We start from the raw sequence: 19,492 nt of genomic DNA, 5'->3' as shown, positions 1-19,492 counted from the left end.
AGAGGCAGAGGCCCTTTCCGGGGCAGGGAAACGATCCGTGACACGGTCCCGGGTCCGTCACAGCCACTTGCTGAGACACGTAGAGGGAGGGCCTTGTATCGACCCGACCCCAACAAGAACGCTTACACAGAGAAACGACTGAGCCACAGAACCTATCTGGATGGGACCCAAAGTCCTGCTTCGGGCTCTCAGGACTTCCTGCCAGAGGAGGTTTGCTGTTTCCTCCCCACAGGACAGGGTGTCCAGCCCGCCTCCCTGCCAGGGGACACGCGGGCTGTACCTGGATCTCTGCAGTAATGGCTGCATTTAAGGCCGACTCCAAGCCTCCATCAGCCATCAAGCTGCCCACTAGGAGATCGATCATGAATCGGCGGCCTGGACTGACATTAACCTCATTGCCTGAAACTGGAAAAGGGAACATTTTTGCCAATGTGAGTGAAGGCAATCCCCTCCCGGCCCCCTTCCCTCCTCCCCCGACCCTGCCCCTGCCCCCGCACCTGCACAGGGCAGGAGAGCCGAGAGCGCCCGGGCCCGCTCCTCAGCGGTAGGCAGCAGCACGGACCACCCGCTCTGCAGCACAGCCTGGGCGGCCGCCTGCACGGTGCCCAGCACGCCCGCACTGCTGGCCAGGGCCACCACGGTCTGCTTCAGGCTGCTGAGGAGGCCGCTGCCCAGACCTAAACCAAGCAACTCTGGGTCAACCTGGTGGCTAATGGCAGCATGCAACTGAAAGGACAAAAACAGCCGTCACTGAGCAGCCCGGAAGCACGGGCTTCCAATCTCACTAAGAAGACAGAATACCTTCAATTGAGTTCTATCAGTTACTTCAAGGACATGCATTTCTTAAAGGAGACTATGCACGTTTTACCCACAATGGTTGAGCATCCATGGTAAGACATTTTACGAGGACTACTTAACACCCAACTATAAATGCTTACATGGAAATACTTATTGTATACTTATAATACATAACTTACATGTAACATACTTATTATATGCTCAAGATAAACAGAGGTTAAACATGTGGAAAACCCACCCCAACCATCTGCACCCAACACAGAAAAACAGCGAACATAATTTAACCTAAAGACTTAAACAATGACCCAGCCAAGCTGAGAGGACTCCCACAGACACACAGTGGAGCCGGGAGGCTGGGCTCTGCGAGCAGAACCAAGTCTTGGGCTTGAGACCCAAACCGCCCACGACAGCCTGACCATGAGCTTCCTGCCAGCCAGCCAGGGCCTGAGGGCAGCACACTGCCCAGCCAGGTTGTGGGTAGAGAGACACTACCCTGCCCATGTGGCTCAGCTGGTTGGGCATTATCCCGTATCCCAAAGAGGTGGTGGGTTTGATTCCCAGTCAGAGCACGTGCCCAGGCTGAGGCTCGATCCCCAGTAGGGGGCGTGCAGGAGGCAGCTGACCCATGATTCTCTCTCATCATTGGTGTTTCTCTCTCTCTCCTTCTCCCTTCCTCTCTGACATCAATAAGCATGTATTTTTAAGACACCCTTTAGCCTGGGCCAGTGTGGCTCAGCTGGATGGAGCATCACCCTACACCGGAAGGCTGCAGGTTCGATCCCCTACCAGGGCACACGCCTCGGTTATGGTTTGATCCCCAGTCAGGGAGTCTAGAGGAAGGCAACCAAGCGACGTTTCTCTTGCACATCAATGTTTCTCTCTTTACTTTATGAAGAAAATTCGTGTTCTTGGCACTAAGCCATAGAATTACAAAAAAAAATAAGATCACCAAAACATTCAAACATTTTCCTTAGCAGTTCAACCGGCTAAAAACCCACACCCCCCACTCTCATAAACGTTCCAACAGACACAGACACCCCCTCCCACAGGAAGGGCGCGCTCCCACCTGCAGCCGCAGCAGGTTCAGTGTGGCCACGGCCATGCACTCCTTCTCCTGGGGCGGCGGCCAGTCGGCGGTGCCGTCCATGCCCTCGCTCACTTGCCGCAGGAGCAGGTCCAGCTGCTCAAAGGTCCCTGAGCAGACGTCCACCACAAAAGGGACGCGCAGGCCCACGGACCACTCGGAGCACGAGGACCAGGCGAAACTCTGCGGAGGAGACACGAGAACCAAAGATGGGTCTATACATTCAGCGACGGGTCTGCTCATGTCACTGTAAATGACGGGAGACGGAATGGTCCCCCTGCAGGAACCAGGCCAGGACACGGGAAATAAACGATGGCGCACACACTGCAGAGACAAGGCAGAGCGGTCTCCTCCCGAGGAACCGACAGGGAAACTCCCTGAGCTCACGAGAGAGTGACCCAGCACAGGACACAGGACGGCACACACTCGCCGCACGGCGTCTCCACACACCACGGTGGGCAGCGCAGAACCAACATTCCACAGGTTCCAAGCGCAGCCACACCCAGTACCTGGGCAGGCCCACAGGCGATGCCGACGATGTGCTTGGTGTCCAGCCCGGGCAGCAGCGAGGGCTCCGGCTTGGTCTGGTGCAAGGTGTCGAAGTGCTGGCACTGGTCGTTGTTCCCCCAGCTGTGCACCTCGCTGTCCTCCGTCAGAGCCAGGCAGTGGGTGGAGCCTGCGGCCACGTCGATCACCTTCTTCCCTGGAGGGGAGAGAAGGCAGCTACTTCCACGCCTACGACGTGGCAATGCAGATATTTACCCCGGCCACTCAGGCAGGAAGGCGTTAGGGCACCTTCTCACGGACAGTGCGCTGCTCTAATATTATGCCCAATTCATCTCCTTGGTCTACTTATTAAAACTAGTTATGTTTTATGAGTTACAATTTATTGAGACCTACAGCCTGCCAGTAAAAGAATGCTAGGGCATAAAGAGAACCTGTTGTTTTTTCCTCCTTATTCAGATTTTCATCTTCAGAAAGAGACAACTATCTTGCGTTAAATATATTTTTGTTGATTTCAGAGAGAAAGGGAGAGGAAGAGAAACATCCATGATGAGAGGGAATCACTGACTAGCTGCCTCCTGCACGCCCCCTACGATGCTCTATCCACTGAGCCAAACCAGTGAGGGCGCCAAATGTATTTTTAATTAACTACTTGATCATATTCTCCCGTCCCAAGGCATGGCCATGCCAAGGAGACTATGTTTTAACAGCAGTTTTAGGTTCACACACACTCCCCCCGCCATGCGGCCCCCGGGATCAGTACTGCTTTCTGCATGGATGCCCGCTGCTCCCACCCGTGTGTGCAGACTGCCTCCGCTCCAGGCAGCGCCCTGCCCCTCGGGGAAGCTGCCTGGACACATCTACGTGGGTCTCTCTGAGCTCTCGGTTCGTTCCAACGACCCGTCCGTCTACGCTGTAGCCAAGCTACTCCCACTGTGGCCAGCTGACGAAGGGATGCCCGGGTGCCTGCCACAAGCACCCTCCGATACTGGTACTGAACGAGCGTCCAACTAAACGTGGCGACAACAGATGGAGGCCAGGTGCCACGTGCTCCCTGTGCCTGTCACAAGGTGGCTGAAGCCCCTCATGAGGGTCCTTCGCGGCGTTTCAGGCGAAGAGAAGAGTAACCGGGGGCCTAACCGGGTCCCTGAGGAAAGCGCCCCGAGCGCTGCAGAGGCCCCGTTCGCGCTCACCTTGCAAGGCTTCCAGGAGCTTGGGGTAGCGCACGTGCTCCTCGGTCCCGTGCCCGAGCCGCTGGTTGTCCCCTTTGCCCCAGGAGTACACCTGCCCGTCTTTCGTCAGCGCCACCGAGAACTGGCTCCCACACCGGACTTTGACGACGTCCAGGTCCTGCAGCTTCTCGATCAGCTTGGGCGTTTTGCAGCCGTCGCTGCCTCCTCGGCCCAGCTTCCCGTAGTCCCCGTCTCCCCAGGACCACACCTGACCTAGAGACACAGCCGCCTCAGGACAAAGCGCGGGTCTGCGTGGAGCTTTAAACAGCGGACAGCGATCAACACAGCCCACAGCACCCAGATCCAGACCACGAAGGGATACCGCTCATGCTGCACGGGGGAGGGGCGGGGGGGCCCCCGAATGGCATCTAGTTTACACTTCCGCTGAATGCAGCAGCCGCTAACCAGGGGAGAGCGTGGTTTCCCTCTCGTTTCACTACAGGAGGAATAAAGTCCCGACCCTTACAGGGGGAGCTCCAAGACCGCGCTTCCACCGGGGACGGCAAAGCCCCCGCCCTGAGCACCTCCGGGCCGCGAGCTCCACGCACCGTTGTCGGTCACGGCCAGGGTCTGGGCGTCCCCACTGCCGCACGCCACGTCGATGACCTTCAGTCCTTTCAGCCCGGCCACCAGCATCGGAATGGCCTCGTCCTCACTGGAGCCTGTGAACATACAGGACTCTCGTGACAGCCAGTCCCGCACAGGAGGCCCCTCCCAGCAAGCTTGGCGGGCGGCGCCCCACGCACCGTGGCCCAGGCGGCCGTAGTTGCCGCGGCCCCAGGTGTACAGCTCCCCCTCGGCGGTGATGGCTGCGCTGTAGGTGCTCCCGCAGGCGATGTGCACCACGTGCTTGCCGGCCTGCTTGCCGGAGAAGGCGGAGATCACCTTGGGCTCCTCCAGGGGCCTGGGGGAGAGAAGCTGCTGCCTCAGAGGCACGGCCTCCACGCTCGTTTACCACAGAGTGGACGCCCGTCCCTGGAGAGCGAGACAGCTTCACCCGGGGCCGTCTGCCTCCGCCACGAGGGAACAGAGGCCTCACACACCTCCCTGGCGCCTGTTCAGCGAGCGCCCAATGCCCAGCCTGGCACCCGCGAGAAGAGCGGAGCAGTGCTGTTACAGACGCAGCCAAAGGCGCACGGAGCGTTTCTAGACTGGCCTTCGGAGCCACCCGCCACCCAGAGCTCCCACAGCAGGGCGTTCCGTGACTGACTTCTGACCCCGAGGAAACACACTACGGTTCAGCTGGGAGGGCTTGTCACGCTCAAGAAACAGGACGGGGGCTCTGCTCTAGAAAACTCCACGGGGTGCGGTGCGAGGCGAAAGCGGGGACAAGAGCCGCGAGTGCTGGAGCTGGGGGAGATGCCACCCGTGCGGGGCACCCTTGGCAGCGTCTCCCTCCCAGCCCTGCGTGTCGGAGCCGCAGGGAAACACGGAGAGCGTGGTCAGAGGGTGGCCGCACGTACACGGTGTCCCCGTGGCCCAGCCGGCCGCCGTCCCCGCAGCCCCAGGAGAACACCTCGCCAGTGGCGGCCAAGGCCAGGTAGTGGTGGCCGTCGGAATGGGCAGCAATCTTCACGATGTTTCTGGAGGCGAGACCCTGGACCAGCTGGGGGGCCTAACGGGCAAACACAGGAAGAACGTGACCAGTGAGCAGAGCCAGGAGAGGAGCAGCACGGCTCCCTTGGGTCCGCTGCCCTCGCTACCAACCCCAACGCCTGGAAGGACCCGGCCTCCCTGCGCTCCGGGCGGGACCAGGCTGCCCGAGCAGCAGTCCCTCAGTCGAGGCGGAGAGCACCCTCCTTGGACAGGAACTTGCTTGTCCCGCCCTGTTCTCGCACCCAGGCCTGACGCCCTCCTCGGTTCCTGCCTGGCCCCAGTCTGATGAGCCTGCCCCCGCGAGGTCAGCTTATGAGTGGGAGCCCCGTCGAGAGTGTCACCGTAAGGAATCCTTGATCATGGCGACTAAGAGACTCTGCCTCAAAATCGTGACAGAAGGAAGGTCTTAAACGTAACGAATAACATGCAACGAACAGACGCTTACAACCCAGAGATCACACCTCTGGGCATCGGCAGGAGCGCGCCTGCCCACCCGGAGGAGGGGCGCCCAGGACACCCACCAGCGTGTCGCTGTTGTAGGCCTGCGTGTACACGCGGCCGTTGCGCGACAGGATCAGGAAGCGCTTCTCCGCACAGGCGATCTGCGTGACGCCCAGGTTGGCCAGGCCTTTGCTCTGAATGGGACCGATCACATTGGCGTAGCACTTCCATCCGATCAGCCCCCAGCCTATGACTTCCTGCACGGATCCCTGTGAGGTGGAAAAGGGAGCACGCGTATTCTTGACGGCAGCAGGAGACGCTCTCTCTGTCACAAGAAGGACGCTGCAGGCTGGCCAGCACTGCAGCCTGCGAGGGGACCGAGACCCTCAAGATAAAACCGAGCACGTGCCGAGCGGGCGGCTCAGAGCAGCGGAGCCCCTCGGCACACCCACATCGCCTGTCCACCGACAAGACCAAGTGACCGAGTGGCTTTCCACAGCGTTTACTTTTCAGAGCCCATGAAGAGTAGGACCCGCAGCCCGGCCAGTATGGCTCCGTGGTTGGGCGTCCACCTAGGAACCAGGAGGTCCCAGTTGGATTCCCAGTCAGGGCACAGGCCCGGATTGCGGACTCGCTCCCCAGTGTGGGGCGTGCAGGAGGCAGCCGGTCCGTGATCCTCTCATCACTGATGTTTCTATCTCTCCCTCTCCCTTCCCTTCTGAAATAAAAAAGAAAAAAAGAAAGAAAAAAAGAGGCGGGAAGGGTAGCGTGGAGCCAGAGGCTCTGAGCCAGCTCCCCCCACCACCACGGGCACCTGGGAGTCTGGGGTGGCACCAAGGCGGGCATCGGGAACAACGCCGCCGCACACCTTGTGGGACGTGGGCGAGCTGCACAGCGGCGGCATGCAGGGCGCAGCCAGGCGGTCCAGGTGGGCCATGACGACCACGGCCGTCTGTCGCAGGTCGATGGCGAGCTCACTGTCTTGCGGGAGAACAAGGTACCTGAGGAAGCTCTCGTTGGGGCTCAGAGGGCCCGCCAGCAGCTGAAAGGGAAGCACAGGCGACCTCAGCCCGTGCTCGCCGTCGGCATCGGATGAGAACTGTCGCGGGTGCACTGACACCACCCTGCAACCTCCCCTGCACACGCAGCCGTGACACGCCTGGCACCGCCCGCTCCGCACCCCAAGGGCCTCGGGACCCAGAGCAGCTTCGCGGGAACACAGCGCTGCCCCACAACCGGCTTTGAGAACGGAACAAAACCCCCTTCTTGTCCCCTAACCGAGCACCTGCCGGAGAAGGGCTAGTGCTGCTGGGGCCGCATTCACTCTCAGTCTGTGAGGGGAGCAGCCTCGCTCACGGCTGCTCGTGACACAGGAATCAGGCAGCTTTCCCTTGGAATGGCTACGGCTCTCAGAGAGGACCTCGGAGAGCGGACGGGGGGCAGGGGGCAGACCCAGGCATGCTCGGCCACCAGCCTCAGTGTCCCCACTACCGGCGACCACCCCCACGGACACGTGCTCTGGCCTTGTTTGCGGAAGCCTAGCTCTGAGGACGACTGAGAAGCGAGGGAGCCCCGTGTGGATACTCACCAGGGTGTCGCCCTCCGCGTGAGGGGCGTCCTTGCCGCAGAGCATGTTCTGGAACCGCTGCAGCAGGGGCAGGAGGGGGGCGCTGGTGCCCTGTGCGGACCGCTCGTTGTCCGTCTCCTGAGTCCCACTGTCCCACAACTGAAGCAGCAGCAGGATGGCCGACAGCATTTGGCTGAAAGAGAAGATACCTTAGTTCTCCAGAAAAAGCAGGTTAACGGTTTTTGCAATAGCCTGTCAAAAACAAAAGCACGCGGGCCAGTGGGGCTCAGCGGTTGAGCACCGACCTAGGAACCAGGAGGGCAGGGTGCGATTCCTGGTCAGGGCACAGGCCCAGTTGCAAGCTCGATCCCCAGTGGGGGGCGGGCAGAGGGAGGCAGCCTACAGATGGGCATGTGCCCTGACTGAGAAGCGAACGGGCGACCCATTGGTTCCTGGGTCAACGCTCAAGCGCCGAGTCAGCTAGCTGGGCTCCCTTCCTCTCCCATAAAAAAAGAAAAAGGAGGGACAATGCTGAGCCTACGAGATAGTGAACACAAACAGGAAGTAAACCAAGCTGCGTGCGCCCGGTGTGAAAAGCAGAGCGCCCTGAAAGGACAGGGCTCTTGGCTACAGCCACAGCTGAGTCGTGAACCGCCAGAACGCACACCAGGTCCCGCCGAGGTGTTTCCCAAATGCGGGCGCGGCGCCTCACCTCAGCGTGCCCCTCTGCACGGCCAGCTCCAGCAGCAGGGCCAGGGCCAGGTGCTGGTCCTGCAGGGGGATGCTGCCCGGCCCCTTGGTGCCAGGCGTCCCGTGAACATCCCTGAAATCACAGCAGTGGTCAGGAACAGATCAAGGCAGAGCTTCGGGATAACACGCTAAAGTAACGCCAGGACTTCCGACGCTCCCCTAGGGAGACATGCATTCTTAACACGTAGAACCACGCTCCTGAGACCTGCTACTAAACTGCATCAGAGACTTAGGCGCACAGTGAGCTGTGGAGACACGTCTCACAGGCGAGCACACGTAGGGCACTGAACGGTGATGAGAAGACATCGTCCGAGTCTCGCAGCGTAACGTCCTGTGTTATTCCTCGCAGCACGAGGAGGAAAGCGTTCAGAGCGCCCTCGAGTGTCAGGGACGGGGAAGGTGCTGCAGTAGAACAGTCCTCTCCACACTGAAGGGCCAGCTCTAGAACCACCAGGCTACCGGCAACATGCCTGCCCTTATTTGTATCCGTGACCAACATGCCTGCCCTTATTTGTATCCGTGACCAAAGAAGTAACTGACTTTCCTGGTTTCCAAACGATAAATGACACGTCTTCTTAGCCCAAGACGGGGAAGGGAGGTCTTCCAGCATCGCCATTACCCTCAACTTCTGAAATTACCTCCACGCCCGCAGGGCCCCAGCCCACGGGGCTCTGGGAGCCAAGTCCACGGCCCTTTGGCGCTGAGACCACAGGGGGCCCTGCTTGCGGGAAAGGACACGGCAGTGACTCGGTGTCTGTGCTGCCGACTGTACTGTGTGTCTGTGTGTCTGTGCTGCTGGCTCCGTGTTGAGTGTCTGTGTGTCTGGGCTGGTGACTCCGTACTGAGTGTCTGTGTTGCCGACTCCGTGTTGAGTGTCTGTGTGTCTGGGCTGGTGACTCCGTACTGAGTGTCTGTGTTGCCGACTCCGTGTTGAGTGTCTGTGTGTCTGTGCTGCTGACTCCGTGTTGAGTGTCTGTGTGTCTGTGCTGCTGACTCCATGTTGAGTGTCTGTGTGTCTGTGCTGCTGACTCCGTGTTGAGATGAAAGAAGTAAAGCTACGAAGAAGGGGAGGAGACCGAGCTCGCCGCAGCGCTCGCAGGAAGACGTGCGGAACTCACCCCGTCACGACGGACCTGAGGAACCGGGTCGCTCTCTCCACCACCTCCAGCCACACGGAGGACACGGTGCTCTCGTCGAAGAGCGAGGCCTCGGGCAGCGCTCGCAGGGCGTCCAGGGACTCCTGCAGCAGCTCGCTGCACAGGTCCGCATCCTCCCCTGGGCACACACGCGTGTCAGGGAGGCCACCCCATCCTGGGCGGCCCGAGCCCTCCCACGAGGGCCCACGGCCACACTGTCACCCCCCATCCCCTCGTCATGAGCCACTGCAGGGACTCCAGAGACCAAAGTTAAATAGTCGTCCCCAAAGGCCATTCTGCACGTACGACTCTCCCGGAGCAAGTCTAAGTTCTTGTTCTCCTAGAAAGCCAGTCAGGACTGAGCCCTGCAGGGGTTTTCACATATTTTTAAGAAGCACAGACCTTTACTCCCTCATGAAGAAGGCCAAGGAGGCATCAACAGCCCCTGGACGGGTCCCAGGGCCCCGTGGGGGCAGCAGTGAGGAGAGAAGCCGAGCCTGAGGGGCACGTACCTGACCGCCAGGCCCTTCGCAGGAACGCAAAGGCGAAGGACAGAGCAGCTCGGGACCCGACTCTCGCCAGTCCTTCCACCCCTTTGCCCGTGGGCCGGGAGCTGCGGGGACACGGGGACAGCAGGTCAGCCAGAGGGGGAGCACACCCTGAAGTCAAGGACGCCCTATCAAGGGCGCACACCCAACGGGGCCAATGCGTTTCTTTAGATGGCAGGCTCCCAGGGACTTCCAGTTTCGTGGTCTTTTTAAAACTTTTACCAACTGTCCTTTGTAAAGGAAAGTATTCTCTTCCAGGAAAAGAGAAAAGAAACTTAAAGACTTTAGCCCTGGCTGGCGTGCTCAGTTGGTTGGAACATCGTCCCAGACACACACCTAACGGTGACAGGTTCCATTCCCGGGCAGGGCATCTGCGGGAGTCAGCCAATCGATGTTTTTCTCTCTCTCCCTTCCTCTCTCTAAAAGTCAATAAAAAGTTTTAAAGCAGGTTTAAAAGAAAACAATGCTAAAATAATGGCACAGTCTGCAGCCTGTTACTATATGAGCAAACTGGCGAAGCCATTGTCCAAATGAGAGGAAACCTCCAAAAGGGAAGGAAGAAGGAAGTTTCACATCATGAACGAGGCCCTGTCCCGACAGCTCCATCCAGCTTCCCTGCACACAGCAGCCGCCGCCACTCGGCGTGGGGTCTGTCTTCCCTCGGGTGTTACCTTTTTTTGTCCACAGAAGGCAAAGAACCGCTGCTGCTTTTCCACTTGACCTTGGCGCTCTCCTGGGCAACGGCTCTGTTCAGGGCGATGAAGTAGCGCTCCAGGATGACCAGCCGCTGCCGGAGCCGCAGGGCGGACAGGGTGCTGGTGGCCGCCTGCACGGCCAGGGCCTGCTGCTCCTTCACCAGCACGGAGAGACACTCCTTCAGCTCACCCACGTCTGGAAAACACGACAAGGACACCCGCACTCAGCGGCCATGTTGTAATGACATGGTGATGACAGCGGGGCACAGCTGAGAGCCCCCCAGGCAAACCCAGGGCTCGGACGAGGTGGCCCGGAGTCCTCGCACCCACCAGCCAGGCAGGGCTGGGCGTGTGTTTCCTGGGGAGGAAACTGAGGCACAGAGAACTCGCACAATCACCAGATGAGTAGGACACGTGGGGGAGACCACGCTTAGCCACTGTGGTGGACTGCCTCTCTGTAAACGTGGTGTAAATGTTTTCAACACCAAATTATAAAGGTAACAATTGTCAGCAGCACATTTTCTAGACAGAGAGAAAAACTCTACCCATTATTTCCATGTTATGAAACCAAATTCAAAATAAAACACTGTCTCTTGCCCTGGCCAGTGTGGCTAAGTTGGATGGGCATGGTCCCATGCACCAGGAGGTCACTGGCTCAGTGGTTAGAGCACCAGCCTGTGTACGGAACCATGCGGGTTCAATTCCTAGTCAAGGGCACATGCCTGAGTTGCAGGTTCAATCCCAGGCTCCTGCGGGGCATGTGCAGGAGGCAACCAATGATGTGTCTCTCTCACATCCATGTTTCTCTCCCTTTCCACCCCCACCTGCAGTTTCTCTAAAAACCAATGAAAAAAATATCCTCGGGTGATAACAAAAAAACAAAGGGATGACACTGGCCCTGGCTGGGTGCCACAGCTGGTTGGAGCATCATCCCATACACGAAACAGCTGCAGGTTTGATCCCCGTCACAGCACATACTGAGGTTGTGGGTTAGATCCACAGAGGGGGCAGGTAAGGGAGGCAACCGGTGGATGTTTCTCTCTCACATCAATGTTTCTCTCTCTCCCCCTTAATCTCTAAGAATCAATAAACATCCTCAAGTGAGGATTTAAAGTGAAAGGGGGCGGGGGAACGGAAGTTATAGATTGTATGTTATGTATGGTTTACTACAATACAAAAACTTTTAAGTAATGTTTTTCTAAATGCCATACCCCCCCCCCCCCCCCAAAGCAGCCGCCTACGGCACCTGGAGAGTGAGTGCCAGCTCACGCTCCCCAGCACCGAGGCGCAGAGGCCCACCTGGCTGCTGGCCCCACACCCAGCTCTCCAGGATGGACTTGGACCTGAACGCAGGGGCAGGGCTCTCTTCTTCGTCCTTTTTGTCTTTGTCGTTCAGGTCCTCTTTCTTCGTCCCACTCTGAGTATCAACACCATCATCTGAAAGAATTTTTTTAAAAATGTGTTTTAATCTATAGATTGCTTTTCCAAAGGTAACATCCACATGTCGGCCTCCCTGCCGATGCCCCTCCCAGAAATGGGAAGGAGAAGTTACAACATGGATCATCACCTGAACGTTTTGTGATTTTTTTTTTTCATTACGAGTCATCACCATACAGCCACAGTGCGACTCACAACGAAACCAACCGCCCACAACCCTTTCAATAAGGAACCCTATATGGCACTCCAAGTCTCTGAAGCATGTCTTCCAAAACGTCCCATCAATTTCCTCTGCAGCTTACAACGAGCAAAGGCAGTCTTTGGCATCTACCGACGAGAATTTCATAGTGACTGCTCTTATCCAGCGATTCCCAACTGTGTCCCTGGAAAGGGAGTATGACTCGGGAATCACTCCACCTGACACCCCGCTCCCCTCCACCCCCCACTGGAACCACTGCTGACGCCAGCACCGTGGTCAGAGCGCCGGACACGGAAGGAAAGCTGAGAACCACGACTTCAGGGCACCGACAATTTCAAGTCCAGCCAAGAACAAATGTCATGGAAGTCCTTACCCAGCAAGCGCAGAATGAACAACTGACCCTGGAAGTGCAAACTCGTCCTGTCTCAGGGGCGATTCACTGAATAAACCCCTTTCTAGCCGACGCGATTGGAGATGTGCTCTAAGTCCGTGGGAGAGCGCACAGCGCGTTACAGACAGTGCGGGCTCTCAACATGTGTGACACCAGGAGGATGACGCACAGTGGCAGGCTCAGCCCAGGGAGCCACTGGGGAGGTCAGCGTGACCACGTGGACCCCGACTGGCCCTCGCTGTGGAAGCAGCCGTTTAGCACGGCTCCCTGAGGAGCACGCACTCCCTCCTCTGGTCCGACTCTCCTGAACAAAGGGACAGGCCTCACGTGGACTTGAGGCTGTGAGCTGTGAGCTGAGCTGTGCCTGTGCCCAGCCTGGGCAGCCCCACGGCAACCTGTTGGTGGGGTCTGCCATGGGCGCCAGGGGTCCTGGGAGCACGGGGGTGAGAGCCCGTGGGCTAAGCGACCGAACTTAACGCCCAGTTCCCAAGGCCAGGAGACAGACGGGCTCCTCTTCCCAACACAGGGCCTTCTGTGCGGTGCTTTCGACTCTGGTGTCTAAAGGTGCCCGCTGGGTGAAGGCAGGCACAGCCTCCAGGGCCTGGAAGCAGCTGGCACTGCAAGGAGCGCAGGTTCACCCCCCACCACCACTGCTCCATCACCTGCACACCCCCCGCCCGGTCTGCCTTTCAGGGCCCGCTCCCTGGATGCCTGCGCCCGCGGCACCCTGCTGACCCCACACACCACCACGCCTAGAGCCCTGGCCTTCGGCACAAAGCACAGGAAGCACCCTGCCTGACCACCTCAGCCCTGGGTGTGGGTGACATCCGGAGCCTTCGTCCTCCTGGCCTCTACCTGTTATAACCGTGAGCCTTTCTGGGAGACAGGCCCCATTTAATGCTTTTTCACCCCTCCACAGAAAACCTATACCACCAGCAGGAAAGTGCCAACGACACAGGAAGTCATGGAAATGCCCCTACTGAAAAAGAAATAGAAAATGCATCTCGTCCTGGCCGGTTTGGCTCAGGGGATAGAGCATCGGCCTTCAGACTGAAGGGTCCCAGGTTCGATTCAGGGACAGGGCCCATGGCAGGGCTGCAGGCTCTATACCCAGTGGGGGGCATGCAGGAGGCAGCCGATCCATGATTCTCTCTCATCACTGATGTTTCTCTCTTCCCCTCCCTCTCCCTTCCTCTCTGAAATCAATAAAAATACATTAACGAAAAAAAAGAAAGATGAACTGCCGTGCCGGAGGAGGGACACCGCAGTGGGGTTTCGCAGTGAGCAGGCCATCAACACTCATCAATCGATGAAATCCAGGCAGCTGATACTGTCAGCAGTCCTCTAGCCCAGTGGTCGGCACACTCCTTAGCCAACAGAGCCAAATATCAACAGCACAACGATTGAAATTTCTTTTGGGAGCCAAATTTTTTAAACTTAAACTTCTTCTAACGCCACTTCTTCAAAATAGACTCGCCCAGGCCGTGGTATCTTGTGGAAGAGCCACACTCAAGGGGCCAAAGAGCCGCATGTGACTCGCGAGCCGCAGTTTGCCGACCACGGCTCTAGACAATAATCACACCGTGCAGCAAAACTTCCGAGAGTTGTGTTCAGACTCTCCTGGTCTGTAGCGCGTTCCAAAGCTTCTCTGCAGAAGGGAAAGCACCAGTGCGAGGGCCTCACCTTTTCTAGGCGGCAGCTCTCCGCTCTGGGTGACTTCCGCCCCGGGATACACGATCTCGCCATCTTTAACCATTTCATTCCACAGACCGCACAGCCCGTCTCCCGTGAATGCAAGCTGGCAACGATAAAGAAGATAAACTTACAGAGCGATCATACTCACAATGCAATTCTTCTTTGTTTTTTAAATATGTTTTTATTGATGTCAGAGAAGGGAAGGAACCATTGAGCCACAGCAGTCAGCACAATTCTTAAATGATGATATAAAAGATCTAATTTCCTCTTTGTTACTCAATCATTCGACATTGAGTAAAAATTTTCCCCAGAAAGACAGTTAAGTAAAAAAGACACACTTCCCACTGCAGGTGGGAGAGAATCCCCAACAAGACAGGAAGGGTGAAACCTATATGCATGAGGCTTGCATCCTCAACGCTTGTCTCAGGAAGGATTCCAAAGACTGAAACTGTGTCTAATAACGTCTTAGGGTACGGCCAGGATATCCATGCTCACCTGTAATAAGCAATCCTGGAGAAATTACAGAAAATCAGCAATCACCTTTTTTCGGGTATTAAATAGCTTCAATAGCCATAGCACATTGTACCTCTGGTGCCTCCTGCCCTAGCCGGTTTGGCTCAGTGGATAGAGCACTGCCCTGCGGACTGAAGGGTCCCAACTTCTGGGCTCGATCCCCAGTAGAGGGCATGCAGAAGGCAGCCAATCAGGGATTCTCTCTCATCATTGATGTTTCTATCTCTCTCTCCTCTTCCTTCCTCTCTGAAATCAATAAAAATATATTAAAACCAAAAACCTGGGCCTCTTCACTTACTTACTCCTAAAAGGAGTTTGAAAAACTTCTGAATATTCAAAACATCTAAGGGCCAAGCACTGTGTATTAAAGTGAATAAATCAAAAGTAACATGGTAAGCACTGTCAAGGCCTAAGTGATATTCCTTTTTACGTATATCTGCCTGACTCATCGTAGGCGCTCACCTCAGCATTAAACTGATTTTGAATCAAAATGGTGAAACTCCTACTTAGTAATTACTCGATTATGATTACTAAGGAAAAAAATTAAGTAAAGTACTTCAAAAAGTTTACATAAATACATAAATACTAATATCTAAACAATTCTTAAAATCAGTTTGCCTGAATCTCAAGATTTCAAAAATAAGAAATTATCCCTCACCTCCCCCACCCCACTTAAAAAAAAAATGACAAAGGAAAACAGACAGGAATCCTATATAATAAAACCCTAATGTGCAAATTGACCAAACGGCAGAACGGCCAGTTGCTATGATGCGTACTGACCACCAGGGGACAGATGCCCAACAGAGGAGCTGCCCCCTGGTGGTCAGCGCGCTCCCACAGGGGGAGCATCACTCAGCCAGAAGCTGGGCTCACGGCTGGCGAGCACAACAGTGGTGGCTGGAGCCTCCTCCACCTCCATGGCAGCGTTAAGGATCCATGGGGAGCAGGCCTAAGCCATCCCCCCGAGGGATCCCAGACTGTGAGAGGGCGCAGGCCGGGCTGAGGGAGCCCCCTCCAAGTGCATGAATGTCGTGCACCAGGCCTCTAGCTGCTAAATAAAAGACAAGGACAAAAACAGTCACTACTATGCCAACTCTTGACCCAATTCTTTGTGCTTTTCTTATTGAACATCACACCACTAATAACAACCCCACTACCCACAACACGGTTCTAAACACTTGGCTCTCCCCTGACCCCTGGCCGGTAGCTCAGTTGGTTAGAGCATCATCCAGATATACCCGGGCTGTGAGTCCCATCCCGGTCAGGGCACATATAAGAAACAACCAATGAATGCATAAGTAAGTGGGACATCAAATCAATGTGTTTCATTTTCTCTCTCCCCCACCATCTCTAAAATCAGCAAAATAAAAATTTAATAATTTAAAACAGCTGGCTCTCGTATCTACCAGGACTGCACCCCCTCCTGTAGCCTTAGTAATGAAGAAGAGCAGTTATCCTCATGACAAGGACCTGACACTCTCGCTAAACCATCACGCAGGACCGGAGATTGCATCTAAAAAGGCAGCTTACTTGGGAAATACTTAAAATGTCTAACCTCAGGGGAGAGGAAAAAACACATATACTACAAAGTATTTCAGACATTTCTTGGTGCTGGTAACATGTGGTTACAAAAGTAGCCTCCCCCAACCATCTGCAAGCAAAAACAAGTTGGGGTGAAGAATCATCCCCGGAAATATGACAGCTATTACTTGCCCCATAATTTCTGGACAAGCTTGCAATTACCTTATGAAATCAAAACATTAGAGAGTCTTAAGGCCAGCATTTGTTTCCACGTGTCCTTTCTCTATTAAATTTATTAGGGTGACACAGGTGAGTAAGGTTACGTGGGTTTTCACGTGTGTCGTCCTGTAACACGTCATCTGTACGTTGCGCAGCGTGCGGTCTCCACGTGGGCTGGGTGCAAGGAGCTGAGCACTCCGCTCAGTAAGACCAGTCCCACGGGCAAAAGGAACACCTCACTGAGCTCTGGTCTCTCCACACACACAGGCACAGGCCCCCACAACATGAGCAAGACCCTTCAGGACGTAATAAATCACCCACCTCTCCCCCCTCCCCCGTAAAATTAACGGGACATCTTAAAAACTGCCGGTACAGAGTTACCAAGATACAGTTAAAGAATGACACAACCCGGCTGGCCGGCGTGGCTCAGCGGCTGAGCGTCCACCCATGAACCAGGAGGTCGTGGTTCGATTCCCGGCCTGGGCACGTGCCCGGGTTGCGGGCTTGATCCGGATCCCATGTGGGGTGTGCAGGAGGCAGCCGATCCGTGATTCTCTCCCATCATCGATGTTTCTCTCTCTCTCTCTCTCTCTCCCGCCCCCCCCCCCCTCCCTGCCTCTCTGAAATCAATAAAAATATTTTAAAAGAAACCCTTCGCCAGACACCGAATAGGGGGAGGCAGAAACAGCCCAAGAGAAGAGGCATGTCAGAAACCCCACCTGGATGTCTGTCTTCAACCACTTGGAGTCCAGGCGAGCCTGGGCGGCCAGACAGAAGGACTCGGAAGGCATCTTTCCTCCGGGGTCCTCCCAGCTGTCAGGCCTGCAAGGGAAACAAAAGGGATGGAGGCTCAACACAGCTTGTCAGGATGTCCACCAAGACCCGCCCGCGGGGTTTCATGCGGCAAACAAGAGAGAGAGAGAGAGAGAGAGAGAGAGAGAGAGAGAGAGAGAGCGCGAGCGAGCAGAGTTGCAGGAGACAAGTGGCGGAGGAGGGAAAGGGGGGGACAGATGGGGAGACGGGGAGGAGGCGGGGACCGGCCGACTCCCAGGCCAGGTAAGCGCCCCACGCGGGACCCGCCCGGCGCCGGGGCCACGTCCGCGAGACCTTGAGGATGATGGACGGTCACGGGAGACCAGACCTCAATGTCATCGTCCCCTTCCCTCCAACCCGAGAGGGAAACACGCAGACGGACCCGACGCCGCCCCCGTCCACGACCCGGACAGCGCCGTGCACCTGCCGCTGGACGCCAGGCCCGGGCGCGGTGCGGGAAACACGCACCGACATGCACGTTCGCAGACAAATACGAAACCGGGCATCACTTCGAGGGGGAAAGGCACAGCCCGAGACGCGCGCCGCGGCCGAACCGCGCAGGCCCAGGTCCCGCGGCCGCGCCCACGCCCGCTGCCCCAGGGCCCGGCCCGACCCGGACACCCCGCCCGCGCTGCCCCAGCCGCCGGCCGCCCCCGGGAGACCAGCACCTGAAGCGCAGAAGCCGGGGCACCTCGGTCCCGCGGCGTGTGGGTCCAGCCTCCGAGCCGCCGCTGGCTCCGCCCGCGAACCGCGATCCCGGCGCCTCCCGCGGCCGGAGGGGCGGGACCACAAGGGACGCTGCTTCCCAGCCAATCGCAGCGAGGCTTCTGCGCGGGCCCAGCCAATGGAGAAGAGGATCCCCTTCGCTCCTCCTCCCGACCCTCCGTCTTCCTTCAATCCCGCGAATTTCCCCCCCTCTGGAGCACGCCCCTTGCGGTCAGGGCCAATCGCAGGTGCCGGGAGGCGGGATTTCCGCCGCGCGCACGCACGCACGTACGCACGTACTGCGGCGCCGCACTTTGCCCCTCCTTCCGGAAAAGCCAACCTTGGCGGTGGGAAGCGTTCTCTCTCATCATGGATGCTTCTATCCCCCTCTCCCTCTCCCTTCCTCCCTGAAATCAATAAAGATACATATTTTTTAAAAAGGTTCGCTCAAATATCACGTCACCCTCCAGTTCTACCTCTACAGCCCCGCCCCACTTAGATAAACCTTTTATAAATGAAATGTGTGTGGTGATCACGGGGCCTGTCCCCGACCTAACACATCAGGACCGCCGGGGGGCGCTCGTGAGAGCCTCCCGCTGCTGGGAGCAGCCCAGTTTGAGAGATGAATGCGCGGCCGATTGGGTTTTAGGACGGAAAGGAAAAACGCGGACTTTTTATGAACACTTTCCATTTTCACAAGGGGACCAAACCTGCAACCCTGGCGGGAAGGGGCGACCTTTTCGGTGCACGGGATGACCCTCCGCCCACTGAGCCTCGCAGGCCTCCCTCTTCTAAGTTTAAACGGAAAAAGCCAACCCCGGCCGGCGTGGCTCAGTGGTTGCACCTCGACCTATGAACCAGGAGGTCACGGTTCAATTCCCGGTCAAGGGCACGCACCCCAGCCCCAGTCGGGACCCGTGGGGGAGGTGACCCATCGGTGTGTTCCTTCACATTGATGTGTCTCTCTGTGTCTCTCCTTCTCTCTAAAAATCAATGGGAAAATATCTCGGGTGAGGATTCACAAAACTAATTTTTTTAAAAAAATTCCGATCGACCAAGGTAGAATACAGAGCCTTCTGATGTCGGCCTGCGGTGGTCCCGCTGGGCTGGGGGGTGGTGTGGGTCAGCGCACCTGGGTCTCCACTTCAGCCTGGGGCTGCAGCGCCTCCCCAGGGAGCCCCCATTCCAACTCAGGGGGTGGTTAGCCCCCAATTCCTGATGGGGTCGGGGCAGGAACCCGGGGCCCTGCCCGCACTGTTCCTCCAGGTCTGAGCTGCAGGAGTCCTCCCCCCACCCCCAAAGCCACCTGCCCCCGGGGGTCAGCTGGAGCCCTCCTGGGGTGGGGTGGGGTTTCTGTTCGTGGCCTGAAGGCACGTCTCTTGGGCATGGCCACTTGTGTGGAACCTCCCTGCCAGGAAAGACACTTGACCCCCCACAGTTGCAGAATCTGCCTCCCAATGGGGTGGGGGCTGGTGAGCCCCTGAGAGGGACAGTGGATGTCATACTCACCCTGGTGGGCAGGGCCCCGTGGAGACCCGCGTGCTGGCCCTTGTCCCCAACCCTGGCCTGCGCCTTTCCCCAGCCCCTGGTGGACCACCCCCAAACCAGAGAGACGTCCACTCCCGGCTCTCGCATTTCTGACAACGTG

General features: G+C 57.2%; 1 protein-coding gene across 2 annotated transcripts in view; it reads right to left on the bottom strand.

The window, feature by feature from the left end:
- Positions 1-17,928, bottom strand: part of HERC2 (HECT and RLD domain containing E3 ubiquitin protein ligase 2) — a 71,592-nt gene extending 53,664 nt beyond the window's left edge. The window contains exons 1-19 of one of the 2 annotated variants that reach the window (XM_079800860.1): positions 17,808-17,928; positions 17,046-17,148; positions 14,062-14,176; positions 11,651-11,788; positions 10,328-10,547; positions 9,621-9,721; positions 9,091-9,247; positions 7,935-8,045; positions 7,244-7,415; positions 6,524-6,697; positions 5,736-5,924; positions 5,082-5,233; positions 4,365-4,522; positions 4,167-4,280; positions 3,580-3,831; positions 2,392-2,585; positions 1,865-2,065; positions 498-726; positions 281-405 (exon numbers count right to left, since the gene is read on the bottom strand). In XM_079800860.1, coding sequence (XP_079656986.1) covers positions 281-405; positions 498-726; positions 1,865-2,065; positions 2,392-2,585; positions 3,580-3,831; positions 4,167-4,280; positions 4,365-4,522; positions 5,082-5,233; positions 5,736-5,924; positions 6,524-6,697; positions 7,244-7,415; positions 7,935-8,045; positions 9,091-9,247; positions 9,621-9,721; positions 10,328-10,547; positions 11,651-11,788; positions 14,062-14,176; positions 17,046-17,117 — 2,874 coding nt within the window. In that variant the 5' untranslated portion in view covers positions 17,118-17,148; positions 17,808-17,928. The other variant, XM_079800861.1, reaches the window with a different exon arrangement.
- Positions 17,929-19,492: the final 1,564 nt, after the last annotated feature.

Source organism: Cnephaeus nilssonii, assembly GCF_951640355.1.
Source record: "Cnephaeus nilssonii genome assembly, contig: SUPER_24_unloc_1, whole genome shotgun sequence".
NCBI classification, from domain to species: domain Eukaryota; kingdom Metazoa; phylum Chordata; class Mammalia; order Chiroptera; family Vespertilionidae; genus Cnephaeus; species Cnephaeus nilssonii.
The sequence above is the reverse complement of the archived record's forward strand: the minus strand, read 5'-3'. Positions and strand labels throughout refer to the sequence as shown.